The sequence below is a fragment of the Dromiciops gliroides genome, chromosome 6 (assembly GCF_019393635.1).
Source record: "Dromiciops gliroides isolate mDroGli1 chromosome 6, mDroGli1.pri, whole genome shotgun sequence".
NCBI lineage: Eukaryota > Metazoa > Chordata > Mammalia > Microbiotheria > Microbiotheriidae > Dromiciops > Dromiciops gliroides.
The window spans coordinates 234,868,569-234,888,584 of NC_057866.1; the positions used below are offsets into that span (position 1 = coordinate 234,868,569).

A 20,016-nucleotide genomic window follows, 5' to 3' on the forward strand; every position below is an offset into this window, starting at 1 on the left:
GCTGCTTATCTGCTGGCTTTTGTCTGTGTTCCAGATAGATGAGGTTGCCGGATAGGTGAGTTCCAGATAAGGTTATTACTATACTAGGATGCATCATCTCTCTGTTGGATGATGACTTGTGAAGGTTTTGTGAACCAATTTTTTTTTTATATAAGGCCACTATGTTTTTTTTAAATGTTAGGTATCATAATGGTTTAAAAGTTATTGCACCTGAAAAGTGTGAATTCATATCTATGATAGTTTATTCATCATATGACATAGAATCTTGTTCAGTGTATTGAAATTTATGCACCCCTCATTCTGATTTTGCCAAACTACCAAGTTATAATTAACAAACCACTTTGACTTTCAATTCTTATTTTTATATTAACACAATGAAATAGTAATATATGTTTATATTAGAGGTAAGTTCTGAAAAGTACAAAGTTCTTTGGGGATAAAAATGTCCAAATTTCTAATATTAGTAATACTGTTACTTTAAAGACAGGGTACCAAGGGTAGGAACAATGCCCCAGTGATCTCATAATTAAAACTGAGTGTGGTTCATTCAGAAAATTCAACTTGCTAATATGTAGCAAGCCACTACAGTATGAAAAAGTATTTTGTTTTTATAAATTCTCTGGACCAAACACAGCATATATCAGGAATTAAGAACCTTAATTCTAGTTGTCACAGGCTACTTCCAATATTTCATGGATACCCATTGGCCTTTCATTTATTTAGATGGCAACCTTATCCATGCTGTTTCACCTTATGTGATTCTTGTCCTTTTTCTTCCGTAATTCTCTTAAAAAGAAATTAACAGTTAAAAGAATGATGGCCCACTCACCTACTTAACAGGAAACATAAAATTGAACTGAACAAATAATCTTCAAAATGAAAAGTGTTAAGAGACAAAAAGGGGTTGATGCAGAATAGAGAGAGGAAGAGACAAAGGAGTATAGTGTCTGGGGAGAAGGAAATGGCCTTCTGTAGCCTCTGATGAGATGTGCTAAAAAGCTATTGTGTCACCCTGTTCACCTAGACATTAGATTCTGAATAGACTATTACAATATTTTCAGGGTCCGTCTTTTGAAATTGTTTAAAAATATCTTTTGCATTGAGGAATTGGTCTAACTTTCTTCTAAATTCTTTAAATATATCCTTCCAGTATTTCCTTAAGGGCAAAGGGACTGTTTTTCTTATCTCCAGCCCCAGCACAGTATCCCCTACATACTATGTTAGGCAACTAATAAATTTTTGTTGAAGGGAATTGTAAAGACTTCCTTACTGTAAATCTCTTAAATTCAAAATCCCTTCCAAATACAAAGTCTTAAAAATTAGAAATGGAGAGAAGACTTTATTCCAAAAAATACTTACAGAACCATGGTATCAGTCAACTTGCCCATCATCCTCAAAGTTCCTTTGACATTCAACAGTTGTAAGAACACTTTCTCCCAGGTCTAGGAGATTGGGTTGCCGAACTATGTCTTTGAATTAGAGCAAAATGATGGCCCCCACCCCATCTTAGGTGGGTAGGAAACACTGAGCCAAGACCATTAGGAAATGATTCCCCAACTCCGCCTAAATCATATTTTACAATCAGCAGTAGTATTTTGATCAACACGATTACCAAAATGCCTCCTAAGTTAACTTTGCTTGGGTTTCGCTCTCTCCAATCCCGTGCGCTTATATGGAAAAACAAGGAACAGCCCGTTTCGGGGCGTCGAACCCTACTTTAAGTACCCTGGCCTGGGCCTTGGTCGACATTCAGGCAGCCTGTTCCGAGGTGACCCAGGGATACCGGGGCAACCGACTGAAGAGCTTCTCCACGAGCTTCTACAGGGGGGTCTTTGAATTAAGCGCACCTCGCTCCCAGTTCCTCAAAATAAGCCGGCACCGCTCGCCAGGCCTCCCTCCCCAACTGTCAAAGGCCTCCCACAGTGGTCCGCATAGCTGAGAGGAAGGTGCCGTCTAATTGCGCAACGTCCTATCACGCCCCAGCCCTGCCCTCCGCCCCTCACTGATTGGACGCACCGGAGGAGCGCTCTACATCACCCGGAGATGTGCGCGCGCCCCGGGGAATTCCATTTCCTCTCTAGGCCGACCGCGTAATCCTTCCGGCTAGTTCCCGGCACGGGGTTCATCTCGGTTACCCCCCTGAACTCTCGCGAGTGTTAGGGAACAGTGGGGGATAGAGAAGGTACCAAGAATATCCATCACGAAAACGACCCCAAACTACCCCCGTCCCCGTAAATGCCAAGCCTCCAGGACTGCCAAGCAGCAAAAAGATTCTCGCGAGATTCAGATTTCCCACTACCAAAAGAGAAGGGGCGTGGGGACCCTGCCGGGGCCGCATTCACTACTTCCCCCCCATGGTCTCCTTCCGGTTCTCGATGCTTCTCTCAGCCTGAGTTTCCCCGCCTCCAGCTTGTTCTCCTCCCTCCTCAGCTCATGACCCGCCTCCAACCCCCGCCCTCTCCGTCCAGCCTCCGATCCGTTTAGTAAGGATTCCGCCTTTTGGGGTAGAAGAAGGGAGAGCACACCCCCCCCCCTCCAACTCCGGCCCCCAGCCTAGGAGGAGTAGGAAGTGAACCATTCCCCTCCTCCCTTCTCGTCCTCGTCCAGTCCTCGCGACGGCGGCGTTGGCGGACTGATACGCGGCGGCGGTGAAGGGGCCCGGCGGGGGAGGGGCGGAGCGTGGCAGCTGGCAGTAGTTCCGTCAGAGCGGACATCTTGTGGCTGTGTCGTGCGCGTGAGCCCCGTAGGGCCGGGGAGGCACCAGCTGCCGCGCGGGGAGGAGGCCGAGGCCGCAGCTTGAGGGAGGCCCCGGCCCCTCTGTACGCGTGGGTGTGGATGACTAGGGGAAGGGGAGGCCGGCCGACTTGGGCTGGCCGGGTAAGCGGGGAGGTCGGGTGGGTTTGAGCGGCCAGCCAGTTGGGTGGGGTAGGAAGAGGAGGGGAGGGGAGGACGGAGGAGCCGGGCCCGTTCGCGCGGGAGGCTGGGGGGCGGGGGCGGGGGGCGCTGCGCGCGCCGGGGCCCGGGGCGGCGCGGGCGCGTAGTGCTGATGGTGATGGTGATGGTGGTGGAGGTGGCGGCGGCGGCGGCGGCGGCGGCGGCGGAGGAGGAGGAGGCAGCTGCGGGGCGGGAGCGCGCGTGCACGCGCCTGGAAGGCGGAGAGTGCGGCGGTGTCCGGGGCGGCACAGATAGCCACGGCCCTAGACCCTTCGGATCCCGCTCGAACCCCCTGGCTTCTGGCCCTCTCCGGCCACTTCTCCCGGGAGCGGAGACGAGCTGGTCCGGACCCTCCGCGGCCGTCCGGTCGTCCGTCCCCTCCCCCCCTCGCCTCCCTCGGCTCCCGTGACGCCGGCGCGGCCTAGGCCCCGGCTCCTCCCCGGAGCCGACCCTGACCCCGCACCCAGCCCCCTCTCGGCTCCCGGGAGGTCGGACTCGTGGCCTCCCCAGGCAACGCTGCCCTCGGGGCTGGAGGACGGCTTCGCGGCCTCCCCCGGACCCCGGATCGTGACGGTTTGGGGGGGGCGTCCCTGGGCCCGGGCGAGTGCTGATCTGGTCCGTTTTTGCACAAGGCGCCTGTGTCGGGCGGAGCCGGTGTGAGAAGAGAGATCCCCTCCCCCAACCCCTCCCCGCCGCCCGGGATAATCAGAGTTTTTGGCCGGACCCTTCTGCCCACCGAGAGCGTGCGGAGTCAGGCGGAAAGAAGCACACACCATGGCGCTGAAACGGATTAATAAGGTAAATAGCAGCTGTGGTTGGAGGGCGGGGGCCGTGCTGGCGGCGGGCCCGGAGAACCCAGGTTCCTCGGGGCCGCCTAGAACCCCCCGGACTGGGCTCCCCTCCCTGCCTGTGGATCCTTTCTTGGAAGTGGGGCCGGAGCGGCCGATTTTCCAGGGGACCCCCTCCCCCCACATCGAGCAGCCCAGCAAGCGCCGCACGGAGCTGCGTGGAAGCCGGGCCCCGGGCCTTTGGGGGCAGAGATGCGCCTGTGTGACCTTGGGGGGCGCCCGACCGCTCCAGACCCTGTTTGTGCCCCTGTAACCGAGGCCGCCCCCCTCCCCCCATGGGTGTGAGGTTGTGGGGGGGAAGGGGCCGAGTGAGTCACCGCGATCTCCTCCGGGGCCCCAGAAGGGTGGCCGCGAGGGGGCCCCGCCGAGGAGACTCTCCCGACCCCCGGCCGGGGACTCCGGGAGACTCTGACACGATGGGGCCGATGGATTTCCCCAGCGGTGCCTGGGGGGGGGGGGGCGTCCCGGCCTGCCGCCCGCATTTTTCGGGCGAGAGGGCGGCTTTGCCAGTTGATGCGGGAACGATAGTAAATGACTGGTGCAAGGTACCGAGGATCCCTGGTTTGCCGAAGTGCTCGGGATGGAGGAAGCCTCCGCTGGGCTGTCGGGGATTTTTCGAGCTCTAACTCTGTCCCGCATTTTAAGATGGCGGCGGCTTTGCCTAGTTCTCTCTTATCTCTTTGGGCCCTAAAGTGACAGACTTGCACGCGATGACGGCTTGTTTAACGTTGCCTGGGTCCGAAGGGGCTGCAAGGGGAGGCCACGGCCTCGGAAATTTAATACGGCCAAGGGAAATGACCGATTGTATTTTTCAAAGTCTCTGTCCCTTTGGTGTATTTTCCGGGTTTGGCTCTTACACCATCCAGGCGGGTGGAGTATTTACAGCAAACTTGAAAGAAAAAAAAGTCTGGCTGTGAACTCAGCCTTCCCAGAAACTAGGAATGAAAAGAAGTTCTAGTGAAGAATTTTGATCTAATAATTGCTAAAAAGAAGTTTTGTTCGGGGAGCTATCTGAAACCAAAACTTCTAAAGTAGTTTGAACTAAATCTGTATCATATGCCTGTTTTTCAATAAGAAAGGATTTTACAAATCCTAGTTGGGTGTGTTGTCAATATTTTAACATTGCTTCGCTTGGTAAGCTCAAACTATTAAAATGATGGAGGGGATAATGGATTAGTAAATTTACATTCCTGCAAGGAGAATACTTGTTTCTCTCACACAGTCTTGATTTTTGCTTTCTAGGTCTTGACCCTGCTACTTATTAGCTGTCTGAACTTAAGGCAAATTACTTAACCTTAGTGTCCTCAATTGTAAATTGGGAGTGAGTTGACTTAGATGATTTCTAAGTAAACTCCCAGCTCTAACAATCTATATATTCTAGAAGATTCTTCCTTAACTAATGATTGGGCTAAATATCCTCAAAGTTTAAAATCAGCAGGATTCCTTCATCAAACAAGTAGGACTCAGGTGGTTCACCTTCTACTTGAAAGCTTTCTTTATTGTTATTAGCTTGTATTTACATTTGGTTTTTGTGTATGTACATGATGTTTTCCCCCAATATATGTGTGTATATTGTGTGTCCCCTCACCGCCCCCTCCCCCAAGGTAAGCTTGGAGTCCTTAGCAGATGTGGCACAGATGACATGCAAGTCGATTACTGTAGTGTAGAATTTACTGAATATTCACTTAACCTAGAGCTTCACATAGAGTTGTATTCATATGGAATTGAACATAGAATTCATGAATTTAGATTTGGATGGAACCTTGACAGGTCATCTATATAGCAGGTGTCAAAACTCATGGCCCAAATGAAGCCCAAACCAGATTAAAATGTAATTGGGAAATATTTAACAAACAAAATAATGTTTAACAAAAAAAAAATTAAGGCAATACAACATAGATGATGTTAATTTGTTGGTTTCTAAGTCAGAATGTGGCCCATAGGGATTTATTTCTACTTGAGTTTGATGCAAGTGATCTAGTAAAATCCCTTCATTTTACGGATAAGGAAAGGAAATCCTACAGAGGTGAACTTACTCAGTCATTCAAGTAATGTAGCATAGCTAGGATGTGAATTCAAGCCCTCTGCCTCCAAATAAAATATTCTTAATACATTTTGAAGTGTAGTTTCATAATTTTTTTGCTGGTGATACCAAGCTTCTGTGGTGCAAGTATATTGTTTTTCATTTGAAAAAGCCTAGATTTTATTTTAGTGACCCTCTTTGGGACTTGATATTAGAGTAAGTTGCTATTTTCTTCTCCAGTTCACTTGACAGATGAGGAAGCTGAGGCAAACAGGGTTAAGTGACTTGACCAAGGAAATAACAAAGGAGGGGAGTATAAAACTAAACTCTCTACCCCTTATTCTTTTTTATTTTCTTTTTTCAATTATGCCTTTTGTTTTTACCAAAATTTCTTTTTGTGTGTGTATATATATTCATCCCAAATTCAATCCAGTGAAATCCAGTGCCTTATAACAAAGGTAATTCTAAACTCTTAAGATATACAAGTCTATAAGTATGAACAATTTTACTTAGGAAATTTGAGCATATCTTGCTGTAATGAAAGAACTGAAGTTAAGGCATTTAGTTACTTATATTAGCTTTGTAGAGGTCAAGTTGTGAAATAGGGGAAATTGGGTTTAGAGTTAGAAGATTCTAGGTTCAAACGCTGGTTTTTCCAATTACTAACCTTTACCTGTATGACCTTAGACAAGTAACTTAACCTCTCTTGGCCTGTTTGCTTATCTGGAAAATGAAGGAACTGATAAGGTTTCTTCCAATTCTTGTGTCTTTGATGCTATTATAACTCTTTGGAACAAACACCAAAGGAGGAATACTTAAAGAATGTGTAGCCATTTTACAGGTCAGCAAATGGAAGATCAGAAGACATTAAGTGACTTACCCAAGATGACACAGCTAGTCATTAGCAGACTTGGGACCTAGAATATAGATTTTCTCAATCTAGTGTTTTTTATAGCCATACATCATATCATGTTGCTATGTTGCTTTAGCCTGGTAACTTTTCATAGGCTTCTACTTTTATTTACTACAACTAAATTTGACCTGTTGGGGGAATTCAATTTTATATGAGTTCTAGTTTCAGAGTCAACAACAGGCATTTATTAATCACCTGCTGTGTGCCAAATGTGCCAAAAGTGGTTTTTTGGGATGCTACCCAGATTTTGTTTTCTGTAAATAACAGGACTCCAAATACATACAAATAAAGATTCTCAAGTACCTTAGTTTTTTTTAACATACATCATTGTGATGTTTTTAATTGAATGGTTGATAATTAATAAGCTAGAGCCAGCCTCAAAGCCAGGAAGACCTGCATTCTAGTTAGTCCCTTCTCTGACAAACCCTTAGCTGTGTCAAATCACTTAACCTCATAGCCCTTCAGGCAACTTAACTCCCAGCTCCATTCAATCCTCCTGCTTAGCTGTCAAATTGATCTTCCAGAAGCATATTATTCCCTCTGAATTCCATAAACTCTAATGGCTTCCTATTACCTTCTGGATCAAATTGAAGGGGGGGGGGGAGAGAAAGAAAATTAGTGCCTAGTATTTGCTAAACACAGTACTAAGCTGTCAGTCCCATATTACAGTGAAACTGAGGCAAAGAGCTTAAGTTATTTCCCCCAGGGTCACACAGCAGTAAATGTAAGAGGCTGGATTTGAACTTGGGTCTTTACTCCTGACTGATGTTCTATCCACTGGGCCTCCTCTCTGCCATTCTTTTTATCCCTAGTGCACATAGTAGGCACTCAATACTTAACTGTTGAGAGACTATAAGTGCTAAATCTTAGAGTGCTGTATGCGAGTTATTAGAAGCAGCTGTGGCCTAGTTTATATAGATAGCAGACCTCAGAGCCCTTAAGAATTGGTTTCAAGTCCTACACTAACACAGTAGTTGTGTGATTCTTGGCAAGTTAACTTTTCAGTGCTCTGGGAAACAGTTTATAAGTTTTACAGAGAAAGTGCCCACCTGCCTTGGTCAAAGGAGTTTACTGACACTGGTCACTGTTCCCTCTTCCCCTCCCTCCCCATGACAATGCCTTATTGAAGAGGGGGAAATTGCTTAGTTTCTTTAGTTGTTTAAAAATATATATTTTGCTGGATTTTATGCATTTAGATTTTAAACATATAAGTGTAAAATTGGTCATTTTAGAAGAATTTTGCTAAGTGAATCTTGTGAGCTTGGGCTCTCTTTGTCCCTTAGTTTCTATAGCTGTTAAATGAGAAGGTTGTTGTGGTCCCCTTTACTTTAAATACTAGCATTCTAAGAATAATTGATAGATGTAATTAAGTATTAAATACAATTTTAACCCTCCACTTTGTTAATGTTAAAGTTTTTATCCTATAGCTGAGCTGTGCCTTTACTTAAAATGTCCTTGTGGACCTGTGGGGGGGATAATTTCTTTTTGTTTGAAAGTTGTCCACGAGGTTGGCCCTAGTTGAAATCGAAGGTGAATGTTATTTTAATCAGTGCTATTCTCTTATCACTGTGAAAAGGTTACTGGGCATAGAGGCAGAGGCCACATACTTTAGAGCTGGAAGAGATCTTAGTCCAATCTCCTTATTTTACAAAGAGGTGAAGTGACTTGTCATCGCAAAGTCACACAGGTAGCAGAACCTGGATATAAGCCCAGATAGGTTGACTCCAAAGCTAACCTGCTTTTTTTTTTTTTTTTGACTCACTGCCTCTGACGATTCGTTCCTTATTACCTCTGTGACCTTGAAGCCATACTAGCCTATGATTTTCCAGTTCCTCTTCCCTTGAGGAGCAGCAATTTCCCCCTGGGTTTGTTGCTCTGTCCCATAGTTTTCTTAAACATGAGAAAGAAATGACCTGTTCATCCTTCATGCCTTCTTACCAAAGCTGGGAAAGATCTGATACAAACCATTCTTTCATCAAAACTCATTTATATTGTGTCTTGACAAAGAAAGCCCAACTCATTTAAAATTTTAGTTTAATCCCTGCTAAATTCAAAACAGTGTAGTGAGGTGTATCAAAGATAATCCCTGCCCTTCAGGGAATTTATAATAATCTATTAGGGGCATATACAATATCACTTATTGCCAGGGCCTGTCTTATCTTCACACCCTTTCTCTAATATACTCACTTCTCTCCTGACACTGTGACCACTCTGGTGTAGGCCCTCATTACATCCTGATTTAATCACTGCAATAGCTGAAGGGGTGGGGGGCAGTGCACCAGCCTGGTGTGGCTTGAGGTTAGGCCTGCCTCAGGTCTACCCACTCCAGTCTATACTTTATTCAGCCCCTGAAGTGATTTTTCCTAACACAGATCTAATTGTGTCACTACTACCCCCTCCCTGCAATAAACCCCAATGGTTTCTTGCCATTCAAAGCCTTTCATAACCTAGTGTCATTCACCTTTCTTCGAGGGCCCCCTCCCCCTTTACTCCCTGAACACTTATTATTTGATTCAGTGACTGGCCTCTCTCAGCTCTGGCCATTTTCTCTAGCTGTCTCCTATACCTGGAATGCTCTCCCTCCTCTTACTATTGACCTCCCTGGCTTCCTTTAAGTCCTGACTAAAATCGCATCTTTCTAACTCTCCTTGATTCCAATGCTTTCTCTCTTTTAATAATTTCTTATTTATCCTTGCCTTGTATGTATTTTCATGTTGTGTCTTGCCTCTTTTTATATCCCCAGCTTTAACCCCAGTGCTTAGCCTGGCACATGGTAGGCACTTAAATGTTTATTGAATTGAAAGTTACAATGAAAAATAGAATATAATGGCAAAAGAGACATTAAGTAAAGAGATAAGAATTCAAAAGAGGGAGAAATTGTTTACATCTGAGATAGAATCAGGTATTTATTTCATTTAATACATGGAGAATAGCATTTAAATTAAACTTTGAAAGAATGATGAATAAGGTTTCTGTAGACCAAGAAAGGGGGTAAGAGTCATTTCAGACAGCATGAGCTAAAACCTAGAAGCAGTATTTGGGGAAAACGGTCCCCATTTGGTTGGAATATCTGCAAGTGACAACTGCTTTGAATGCCACTCTTAAGTAGTTTTGTAGGCAATGAGTCAAAGTTATTTATATTTTAAGTCTTATTTTTTCCCTTTTTTTTAATTATAAAAGTATTTTATTATTTTCCAGTTACATGTAGAGATAGTTTTCAACATAATAAGATTTCTGGTTTCAAATTTTTCTCCCTCCCCAAGACAGCAAGTAATCTGATATAGGTTATATATGTACAATAACATTAAACATTTCTGCATTAGTCATAAGAGAAGAATCAGAGCAAAAAGGAAAAACCTCAAAAAAGAAAAACAGCAGCACCAAAAACAAAAGAAATAGTATGGTTCAATCTGCATCCATATTCCACAGTTCTTTTTTTCCCCTTTTTTCTGGATTTGGAGAGCATTTTCCATCACGAGTCCTTTGGAACTATCTTGGACCATTGTATGGCTGAGAAGAATCAAGTTTTAAGTCTTATTTTAAAGGAATTGAAAATCTTATGGAATAGTGGGGGAGGAGGGGCCAGTTCTTAGTCCTGGCTTAAGGCCAACCTTGAGTGAAATCTATTTTAGTGTTACTGTGAAATTGGGAATGTGCACCAAGCATCTTCTATTTTTCATACCCTCTTCTAACAGCTCTGAAACCTATACTACCCATGGATAAATTGGTTGGAAAAACTGTGTAGATACAGAATGGCATTGCTTAAATTTACAAATTGGTGCTGCTATTTTCATAAAAGTATTTTATTATTTTCCAGTTACAAGTAAAGATAGTTTTTGACATTTGTTTTCATAAGATTTTTAGTTCCAAATTTTTCTCCCTTTCTTCCTTCCCCCTTCCCCAAGACAGAAAGCAATCTGATATAAGTTATATATGTATAATCACATTATACATATTTCTGCATTAGTCATGTTGTGAAAGAAGAATCAGAACACAAGGAAAAAAATCCTCAAAAAAGAAAAGATACAACCAAAAAGTAGAAACAATATGGTTCAATCTGCACTCAGACTCCACAGTTCTGTTTTTTGTATGGGATGTTATTTTCCTTATGTGGATTTTCAGTCTTGATAGATTCTTCACCTTCCCCTAACCCCCCCTCAAATATATCTTAAGTTATGAGTTCAATTTGTGACTTCAACTACTGTTGTATTAAAAATGTAATTGTTACAACATGGCTTATTTTGGGGATAAACCTATCAAGTCTGATTTCTTTAACCTTCTGATGAATGCAGAACTTTTCCTTTTTCAGTGATCTTGATACAAGTTTAACTTTTCCGTGTCTATTTTTTTTATCCTCTACTCCAAATTGATCCTTTCTGATTTGCCTTTTGTTTAATTGTTTTTCACTCCATTTATCTAAATTAAGCAACTTGGTCTTTTTGGGTGGTTAAGGATACGTTAAGCTAAAGCTTTTGAGTTTAACCTTGGCTATCAGATTGTTTAGCGTTTTCCTACTTAATACATCGGTTTTCTATATTTTAAAGTTGAGGAGAGCTAGTAAAAATATAAAAGAAATTAATCAGATGCCTAAAACAATTGCTATACAGCTATCTCCACTGACTTTTAAGACCTTTTCACAAAGTTGTTTTCTTTTTTGTGTTTTGGCTATCCTTTTGGAAGTCAGTTACTGAACCATCATCTCATTCTCTTAGTCAATGTGTGTAATCTTTGGCTCCTGAAACCTGAATAATTCCTATCCTACCCCCACAATTTCTACTTGGTTATCCTTCCAGTATTATTATGGTCACTTAAATTTTATTTTCATTAGAAATTTTATTGTGGAAAGTATGCAGAATGTTGAATGAAATACTATATGAAAATCATTTTTATACACTAAAGTTTAGGACTAACAACCTTTTATATCTTTATGCTTTACTGAGAAAAGTTAATACATTTAAAATCCATTTAACTCTCATTTTCTTTTGACTACATAGATTAATTCTTTGGAATTACTTTATATAATGGGAATAAAGTTTTTGTCTTCATAGAACAGTGGATATTGTTACTAGTTACTATAATAATTGCATTTATGTAGCTTTTGTAGTTTACAAAGCACTTTTCTCACAACCCTGGAAAGCTAGTTGTGATAATCCATTTTTAGTTGAAATGGAAGAATTAAATGAAGTGACTTGTCCAAGGTCATAAAGCTTTTAAATGGCAGAGTTGAGATTTGAACATGAATCGAGTGTAATACAACAGCAACTATATCATGGTAACTTTGGTGCCTTTAAAAACATCAGAAGGATACTTTATTTTGTAAAAGTTGTATTGGTAATATAATTAATTTCCCATTAAACTTCTCTTCCTTGGAAACTTCCTTTACATATAAGTAAAACCTCCGAACAAAACTGTCACTAATAGCATATGCAACATTTTTCACCTATAGTTCTCTAGAGAGGAAGAACTGTGGCTACGAAAGCCGATTTGTCCTTACGGTTAATCTGAGTGCCCTGATGGTGTTTCTAGCATTTATATCTTGAATTTTGATTTTAGCTTTTTAAAGAAAATTGAAAAAACAAAAATAACTGCAGCCTTATTTCTAAATGTGCCAGTATGAAAGCACTATGGGGAGGAAAATTCCTTATCACCAGTCATCAAACTGTTTTACTTCTTTAAGCTTCAGTTTCTTTTATCTGTAGAAAATGTGCTTTTTGTTCTACTTGCTTCATGGTGATTTTTAGAGAAAAAAGGCTTCTTAAATTGAGATAGTTTTATTAATCATACTGTTTATTCTTGATTCCATGTTTTGGGTTCTATCACAGTATCTGTATACTCAGGAATGCACCTGAGTTCCAGGCTTTACTCTCTCCTTCCTAAGACAGCAAGCAATCTGATGTAGGTTATACAGTACAATCATGTTAAACATATTTCCATGTTTGAAAGACGATGTGAAAGACGAATCAGAACAAAAGAGAAAAACCACGAGAAAGAGAACAAAAAAACCAGCAAAAAAGTTAAAATAGTATGCTTCTATTTGCATTCAGACTCCATAATTTTTTTCATGGATGTGGAACTGTCTTGGGTTATTGCATTGCTGAGAAGAGCTAATTCCATCATAGTTGATCATTACACAATGTTGCTGTTACTGTGTACAATGCTCTGATTCTGCTCACTTCACTTACTATCAGTTCATGTAAGTCTTTCCAGGTTTTTCTGAAATCCAAGTGGCTTTTGACCTTTTAAATAATTTCTTTGCCTACTCTCTAACATGTATCTGTGGCCAAGAATGCATTGCATTCCCTTTTTTTTTTTTTTTTTTTCAGGACAATGGGGGTTAAGTGACTTGCCCATGGTCACACAGCTAGTAAGTGTTAAGTGTCTGAGGCTGGATTTGAACTCAGGTCCTCCTGAATCCAGGGCCCATGCCCTATCCACTGCACCACCTAGCTGTCCCTGTATTTAGAGTATTTTATTGATCCTTATGTTTTCTTATATCACTTTCCATTCCTCCCATCTCCCTGAGCAACTAAAGCAATGATTTTTTATTTTACAGATGAGGAAATTGAGATTTAAAGTAAGCATCTTGCCCTCTCCATACATTCAGATCTTTAATTCCAGCTTGGGTCCCTCTAACTCTAAATGCAGCACTTACTCCATTCGTCAACAAGTGGCATTTATTGCCAAGCCTTTGTTCTCTACTTTATGACTACATTATTAATTTAAGCAGATTCATGATTTTTCACAGTTCTGCAGGTACAGATTGCAATGCAGCTTTCTTCTCAAACTTTCTTAACCTTGGCCAATATCCTTTTATAAATTCTCCAGAGTTTACATGTGGCTCTGAAAGCTTTTTCCTGCTTTATTACATGATGGACCTCACTTCTGGTCTTTAGATTTATTCCTAATTATTTTGTTAAATGTAACATTTGTGCAGCTATTAAGTTTTAAATCATTAAAAGCTTAAAGATCAAGTGATTTTTTTTTTTTTTTTGGGTAGGGCAATGGGGGTTAAGTGACTTGCCCAGGGTCACATAGCTAGTGTCAAGTGTCTGAAGCCAAATTTGAACTCAGGTCCTCCTGAATCCAGGGCTGGTGCTTTATCCATTGTGGCACCTAGCCGACTCAACATAGATTATTTTAAAGGGAAAATTTTGTTGTTTTTAAAAGCTAGCTTCCCTTATGCATCATATCTAATTACAAAGAGCAAACTTGTTTTAGGTGTCTCACATATAATTATAATTAAACTGGAAGTTTCTGTTTATCTTCTTAGTGATATGAAGTGAAAGAAGTATAACTCCTATTTGTGAGTCTTGAAGATAAGAGTTTTCAACCTTAAGAATTTTATATTAATGTCAGTGTATGATGATGAAATAGTCATCAACTCTAATGCTTAACAGTTCTGTTTTGGAGTACTAATTTATCAATTAATGCTTCAAACTAGAGCTTAACATGTGTTTCAAGGAAACACCCTGTGTTCCTTGAAGAAACAAGGGGGGGGGGGACTGTAACGATTGGAGTGATGCCACCTGCTGGAGAGTTACTGTAGGAAAGCTCTGCCATGAGGAGAAGGTGTCTGAGGGCAAGCCATGTGGCTTTTCCTTGGCATCAGGAAGTGCCGTTTGCTCATGGATACTATCAAAGCTACCAGCCAATTAGCTTGGAGCTGTGTGTGCCAGTGGATGGGATGTTCCCAGTTTCACAGGAGGCTTGTGGAATGAAGGAGGTGTGGTTCTCTCTCTTTCCTGGAGAGTGGAGCAGAAATGCGGCTTTCTGAGATAGCTGAATCTAGGCATCTTTCTCTCTTCACCAAATTCTTATTCTCCTTAATAAATGCTTAAAAGTCTTAACTCTTGCTAAAGCTTATAATTTATTGGTGACCACTCATTAGATATTTTAGACAGACTAGAATTTTAGCCCCCTACACATGGGAATTAGTAAAACTTTTCAGAAAAATTGTGTCATTTTGAATTATTTTAGAGCTCTGTAGTTTTGATGAACGACTTTATTTTTCCCTTTTTTTCAAAGATTTAATTATGACTCTCCCACAAAAGCATTTCTGTAGTAGAAGCAGTGATGGTTTTTTCTTGTTATGCAGTGACCTCTAATTTTAGTGTCATATTTAGATATCTCATAAGACCCAAATGATTAAATGCTAAATCTTGTGAATCTTGCTTGTCACCTGAGCTTAAAGTGATTTTTCTTCTTTTTATTACTATATAGCATTTGGCATGTAAATGGCATAGTAGATAGAATGCTGGACTTGAAGGCTGCCTCAGACACAGCTCTGATTCTGGACAAGTTACTTAACTTTTCTGTGCTTCAGTTTCCTAATCTAAAATAGGGGGAAATATGGGTGATCCATGATATATATTTTTAGGTAGGTAATTGGGTGCAGTCTTTAGTGTGTGAAGCTATTTAATTGTTTCATTTTAATTTGATTTTGCACTAGCTTCCTCTTTGAGGGAGGTGGGGCCTTATTCATTCATATGCTCCCCAGTAGTGTCTAGATTTTAGTGTTATATACTCTGCAGCAAATACGTGTTTTGAGTATTTTTCTTGTAATTTCTGTCATTTTTTTAGAGGCATTGTGAACTGAGAGCTGGCTCTGGAGCTAGGGAGCCTGAAGTTCAAGCCTGCCTCCCAGCACAGACTGGTCCTATAAAACTATAGGCAGTTCCCTTAATCTTTTAATTCTCTAGTCATCTCTCCCTTACATAGAAAGTACCAATGGGTAAAGTGAGTTTCTTTATGTAGTAGTAAATCAATGAAATCACAAGTCTAGTGTATCCCCATTCTATACCATTACCGTATATTATTGGAAGTTTTAAAATTGTAACGTTTTATAGTGTTATAGAATCTCAGCCTTGGAAGGGTCCTTGGAGGGTTTCCAAAAGTTCAACCAGTAGCTGAATAAAATCTTGTTTTGTTTTGTTTTTTTTTTAAATAATTTTTCCCTCTGCACCTTTTCTTTTGTGGAGACTGATTTGTTTCCCTTGGCCAGTTAAAAAGGGCAGATTGGAACTTGAGTCCATTAAAACTAGTTTAAAAGTAACGGTGTAATTTATAGATTTAGAACAGGTGCAAATTTATAGCCTACATCTCATTGCTTATTGTGGGGGGGGGGAAGGACAGGAGGGATAGAATGGTAGAATTTGGAACTCAGAACTTTAAAAATGTTTTTTAAAATAGATGCAAAACCAAAATCCTGCAAAGTTTAATTCGCCACATTCATTTTTCTCACCCTTCAAGTTTCTATTGCATACATTCCTTGGTTTCTCCCCCATTCCCTTCCTTTTTATACCTAGGGTGACCAATAGAAAATGAAGTGCTCTCTAGCAGAAGTATACCTTGCAGGCAAAATTCCAGAGCAAGACCTGAACCAGGTTAAATTGTTACTATTGGGATATGTTTAACAAAATAAAAATACAGTGCAACATAGATAATGTTAATTTGTGTAATTTAAAAATTCATATGTAGCTCGCAGGGATTGATTTCTATTTGAATTTGACACCAGTGATGGAGATGCAGTTTGACTGTGGAAGTTAATCAGTTCATCTAGGGATCAAATAAGTTACATTAGTGGGGTGGGTGGGGTGTTTATTAACTAGCTATAGTTGAGAAATAGTGGGATTTGGGTAAGTTTGACTGACATAATAAGAAGATAGTGAAGTACTTACAAAAAGATGCTATCCAGATATTCTTAGTGGCCTGACAGGTTCTTCAGAAATAAGTTTTGGTATTTGAATTAAAATTAGCCTCATCAGTTTATGCCTGACATGTAATATTTCCTGTCCGTGAAGTTTGTCTTCTTTTTAAAAATCGTTACATCATTGGAGTTAACTTTGGAGTTAGAATTTTAACTGCAGCCATTTAATTTTTCTGAAATTGGTCATCTTGGATTTTTGTAATGTTCATTTAAGAGAGATTTAAGTGCCTTTTCTTTCCTAATCTTTTGTGGGTGTTGTTTTCTTATTTATTTACAAAATAATGATTTTTTAAAAAACCGTAAACAGAAACTTTAAACGATTTGGTATCTTTTTCTCTCCTCCCTCCTCGTACTCCCCCTTCTATTCTCCCACAGCCCCCAGAGTACATTTTGTACATGGTTACATCACCTCTTCCAGCACCTGGAAGCTGCCTACTGACTTTTATTATGCTCACCTCACTGGATGAAGGAAAAAGAGTAGAGAAGAAAGAAATATCACAAGAAATTAAAATTATTTCTTTAAGTGACACTTGGTATACTTAAAACAAAAAGCATGTTTTCCATTGATATTTTATACTTAATGCAAAATTATCCTGAATCTAAAATAAGCTTTTTTTATTGTGATTTATAATTGGCGATGGCCTTTTGCTATACCTCAATATAAATATGAGCCTCTTTTTCTTTTATCATCACCTTTTCCACTTTTCTCACTATATTAAACTTTTTTTCCTATTGTTACATGTAGGCCGTCTTCTTGGTGGTCTAAAGAAGTAGAAAAAAAACATCGATTTGGTTAGATAGGAACAGCATCAGAAGGATAATAAAAAAAAGGAAAAGGTTGAATTTGTAATATTAGAAACGTGAGGATTGATTTGCCCTAGTATGCTTTTACCTTTTTTTATATTGTAATTTTGTTTAGAATATTTTTATTATTGCCCTTTGGATTTAAGATGTTTCTTCAAAAATGGAAATTTGTGTAGGGCTAATTTAAATTTGAGGCCAGTATGTGGTAATAAAGTGGATCAAGAGCTGGCTTTGTTAAGTCAGAAAGTTCTGGGTTCATGGCCTCTATATGCCACATACTGCCTATGTAATCCTAGGCAAAGTCATCATTTAGTGTCTTTGTGCCCCCTGACAATTCTCTGAAACTCCCTGTCGATGAGTATTTTTTTTTAATGATATTAAGTGACATAAAGACTTTTTAAAAAATTAAATCTTTTTTGGAATGAAGATCAGCTCACTTGCTCTCTCCAAACCCCCCCCCCCTTTACTATCTATTGAGAAAGCAAGAAAACAAAGCCCATTACAACACATGGACAATCAAGCAAAACATTTTCATGTTGACCATGTCTAAAAAACTATATTTGGGAAACTTTCCTGAAAGTTAGCGGGGGTCTGAAACCTGAAGATATGGGTAAACTCAGTGGCTGAGTTAACTTGCACTTTTCCCTAAATCGATTAAGGAAAATTTGATTTTTTCTTTTTCTTTTAAGTAGATTTGACTCCTGAGTCCAGGGCCGGTGCTTTAACCACTGCACCATCTAGCTGCCCCAGTAGATTATTGTTTTAACATTAATCTCTATTCATTGCTGTGTAATTAAAATGCTTGTTTGGCCTCAAAGAAAAGAGGCAAACCTTATCTCTTTTCCTTTGCAAAGGTCGGGGCTTGCAAATATTCTATGTACTGTCAGACTTGAATGGTATCTTAGTTTTGCTAAACTTTTTGGTTCTTCTGTTACAAGAGAGCTTTCTAAAGAGATTAGGGAGGTATATAGAAATTAAGGTGATGTGAAGGTTAAACATATTAATAAAACACTTGAATATTTAAATTCCCCCCCCCCTTTTTTTTTAAGTGAGGCATTTGGGGTTAAGTGACTTGCCCAGGGCCACACAGCTAGTAAGTGTCAAGTGTCTGAGGCCAGATTTGAACTCAGGTACTCCTGACTCCAGGGCTGGTGCTCTATCCACTGCGCCATCTAGCTGCTCTCCCTTTTGTTTTTACATCATCAATATTTCCCACTTAATCTACTCTTAACCCAACATGCCATAAAAGTCTGGTGTAACATCCCTGCCTTTGGTGGGTAATGGGTTCCATTTTAAGCTGTTCCATATACAGCTTTTTAAGGGAATGACAGGTTGAACTATAGATTCTTCAGAAAACTGAATTATTTAAACATTTTGTTTAGGTAGTACTAATTATAGACATGTGACCTCATTAGGAGGTACTGCACTTAAATGTGCTTTATCTCGGAGCAGAGTATGGGCTTTTAAAGTTTTATTTTTATATTAGATGGTTGCCCAACATGAAAAAGTTAAACAATTGTTTTGATCTTGAATTTTAAGCAAAAAACATATGCCTTGAATGATTGACCTTTAGTTGTGAAATGTAGTTGGTATTATAGAAGAATGACATGGATATTGATTCTGGTACCGAATTTTAAGGATTTGATAAGAAAAATGTTCAATTTACTGTTTCTTGTTATTGTATACTTATATTGGCAACTGTATAACTTGAAGTTATCCCAATTCCACAAGTTTTTAATGTATCTTAAATGTTCAAAGATATCCCATGTTTTTTAAACCCTGAAATTTTAAAAAAATCTATTTTCTTTTGGGGAGGGGCAATGAGGGTTAAGTGATTTGCCCAGGATCACACACCTAGTAAGTGCCAAGTATCTGAGGCCTGATTTGAACTCGGGACCTCCTGAATCCAGGGCTGGTGCTTTATCCATTGTGCTACCCTAGCTGCTCCTGACCCCTAAATCCATTCTTTTTTTTTTTTTTAAGTTAGGCAATTAGGGTTAAGTGACTTGCCCAGGGTCACACAGCTAGTAAGTGTTAAGTGTCTGAGGCTGGATTTGAACTCAGGTCCTCTTGACTCCAGGGCCCATGCTCCATCCACTGCGCCACCTAGCTGCCCCACCTAAATCCATTCTTTTTTTTTTTTAATTTTTTTTAAGACAATGGGGGTTAAGTAACTTGCCCACAGTCACACAGCTAGTAAATGTCAAGTGTCTGAGGCCGGATTTGAACTCAGGTCCAGGGCCGGTGCTTTAACCACTGCGCCATCTAGCTGCCCCTTAAATCCATTCTTAACACTTTATATACCATAGAGGGTAGACTATAAATCATAGTTACATTCATATGAAGCCTAAACTTATTGTTTAAATATTTTGTTTCTATTTTTTGTTTTTACATCATCTGTATTTCCCACTGAATCCATTTCCCCAAAATCCTTCCTCCAAGAGAGTTGGTTGGAGACTTAGAGGTCATCTATTCAAACCCCTTTCATTTTATTTTTCTAAGATCACAATGAGAATCTTTGAAAAGTCAAGTAGGTTGGAAAGAAAATTATCATTTGCCTCTTACCAAGACTTAAAAATATTTAGCACCTTAGCATTGTTATAGTCTTCCAAATTGAAGACTATCGCCTTTTTGGGGCATATTATATGCCATTTTAAAATGAGATTGTTTGAAATGACTTTTTGACTTCACTATTTTGTTTTACCCCAAAGTTCTATACCTTGCATTTCTTGTTTTGCACATCTGAAGTCTGGGACAGAATCTTTACAGAATATAAATCTCTGATACA

General features: G+C 40.2%; 1 protein-coding gene across 5 annotated transcripts in view; it reads left to right on the forward strand.

Annotated features, from left to right (window-relative positions):
• The first annotated feature begins 1,730 nt into the window (after positions 1–1,730).
• Positions 1,731–20,016, forward strand: part of UBE2D3 (ubiquitin conjugating enzyme E2 D3) — a 50,833-nt gene continuing 32,547 nt past the window's right edge. The window contains exons 1-3 of one of the 5 annotated variants that reach the window (XR_006353533.1): positions 1,731–2,483; positions 2,608–2,877; positions 3,567–3,710. Coding sequence is in view for 4 of the 5 variants with exons in the window: in XM_043970020.1 (XP_043825955.1) it covers positions 2,236–2,483; positions 2,608–2,800 (441 nt within the window). In the remaining variant the exon portion in view is untranslated. Of the gene's footprint in view, positions 2,878–3,566; positions 3,733–20,016 lie in introns of those variants that run through there. The other 4 variants (XM_043970020.1, XM_043970017.1, XM_043970016.1 and 1 more) reach the window with 4 other exon arrangements.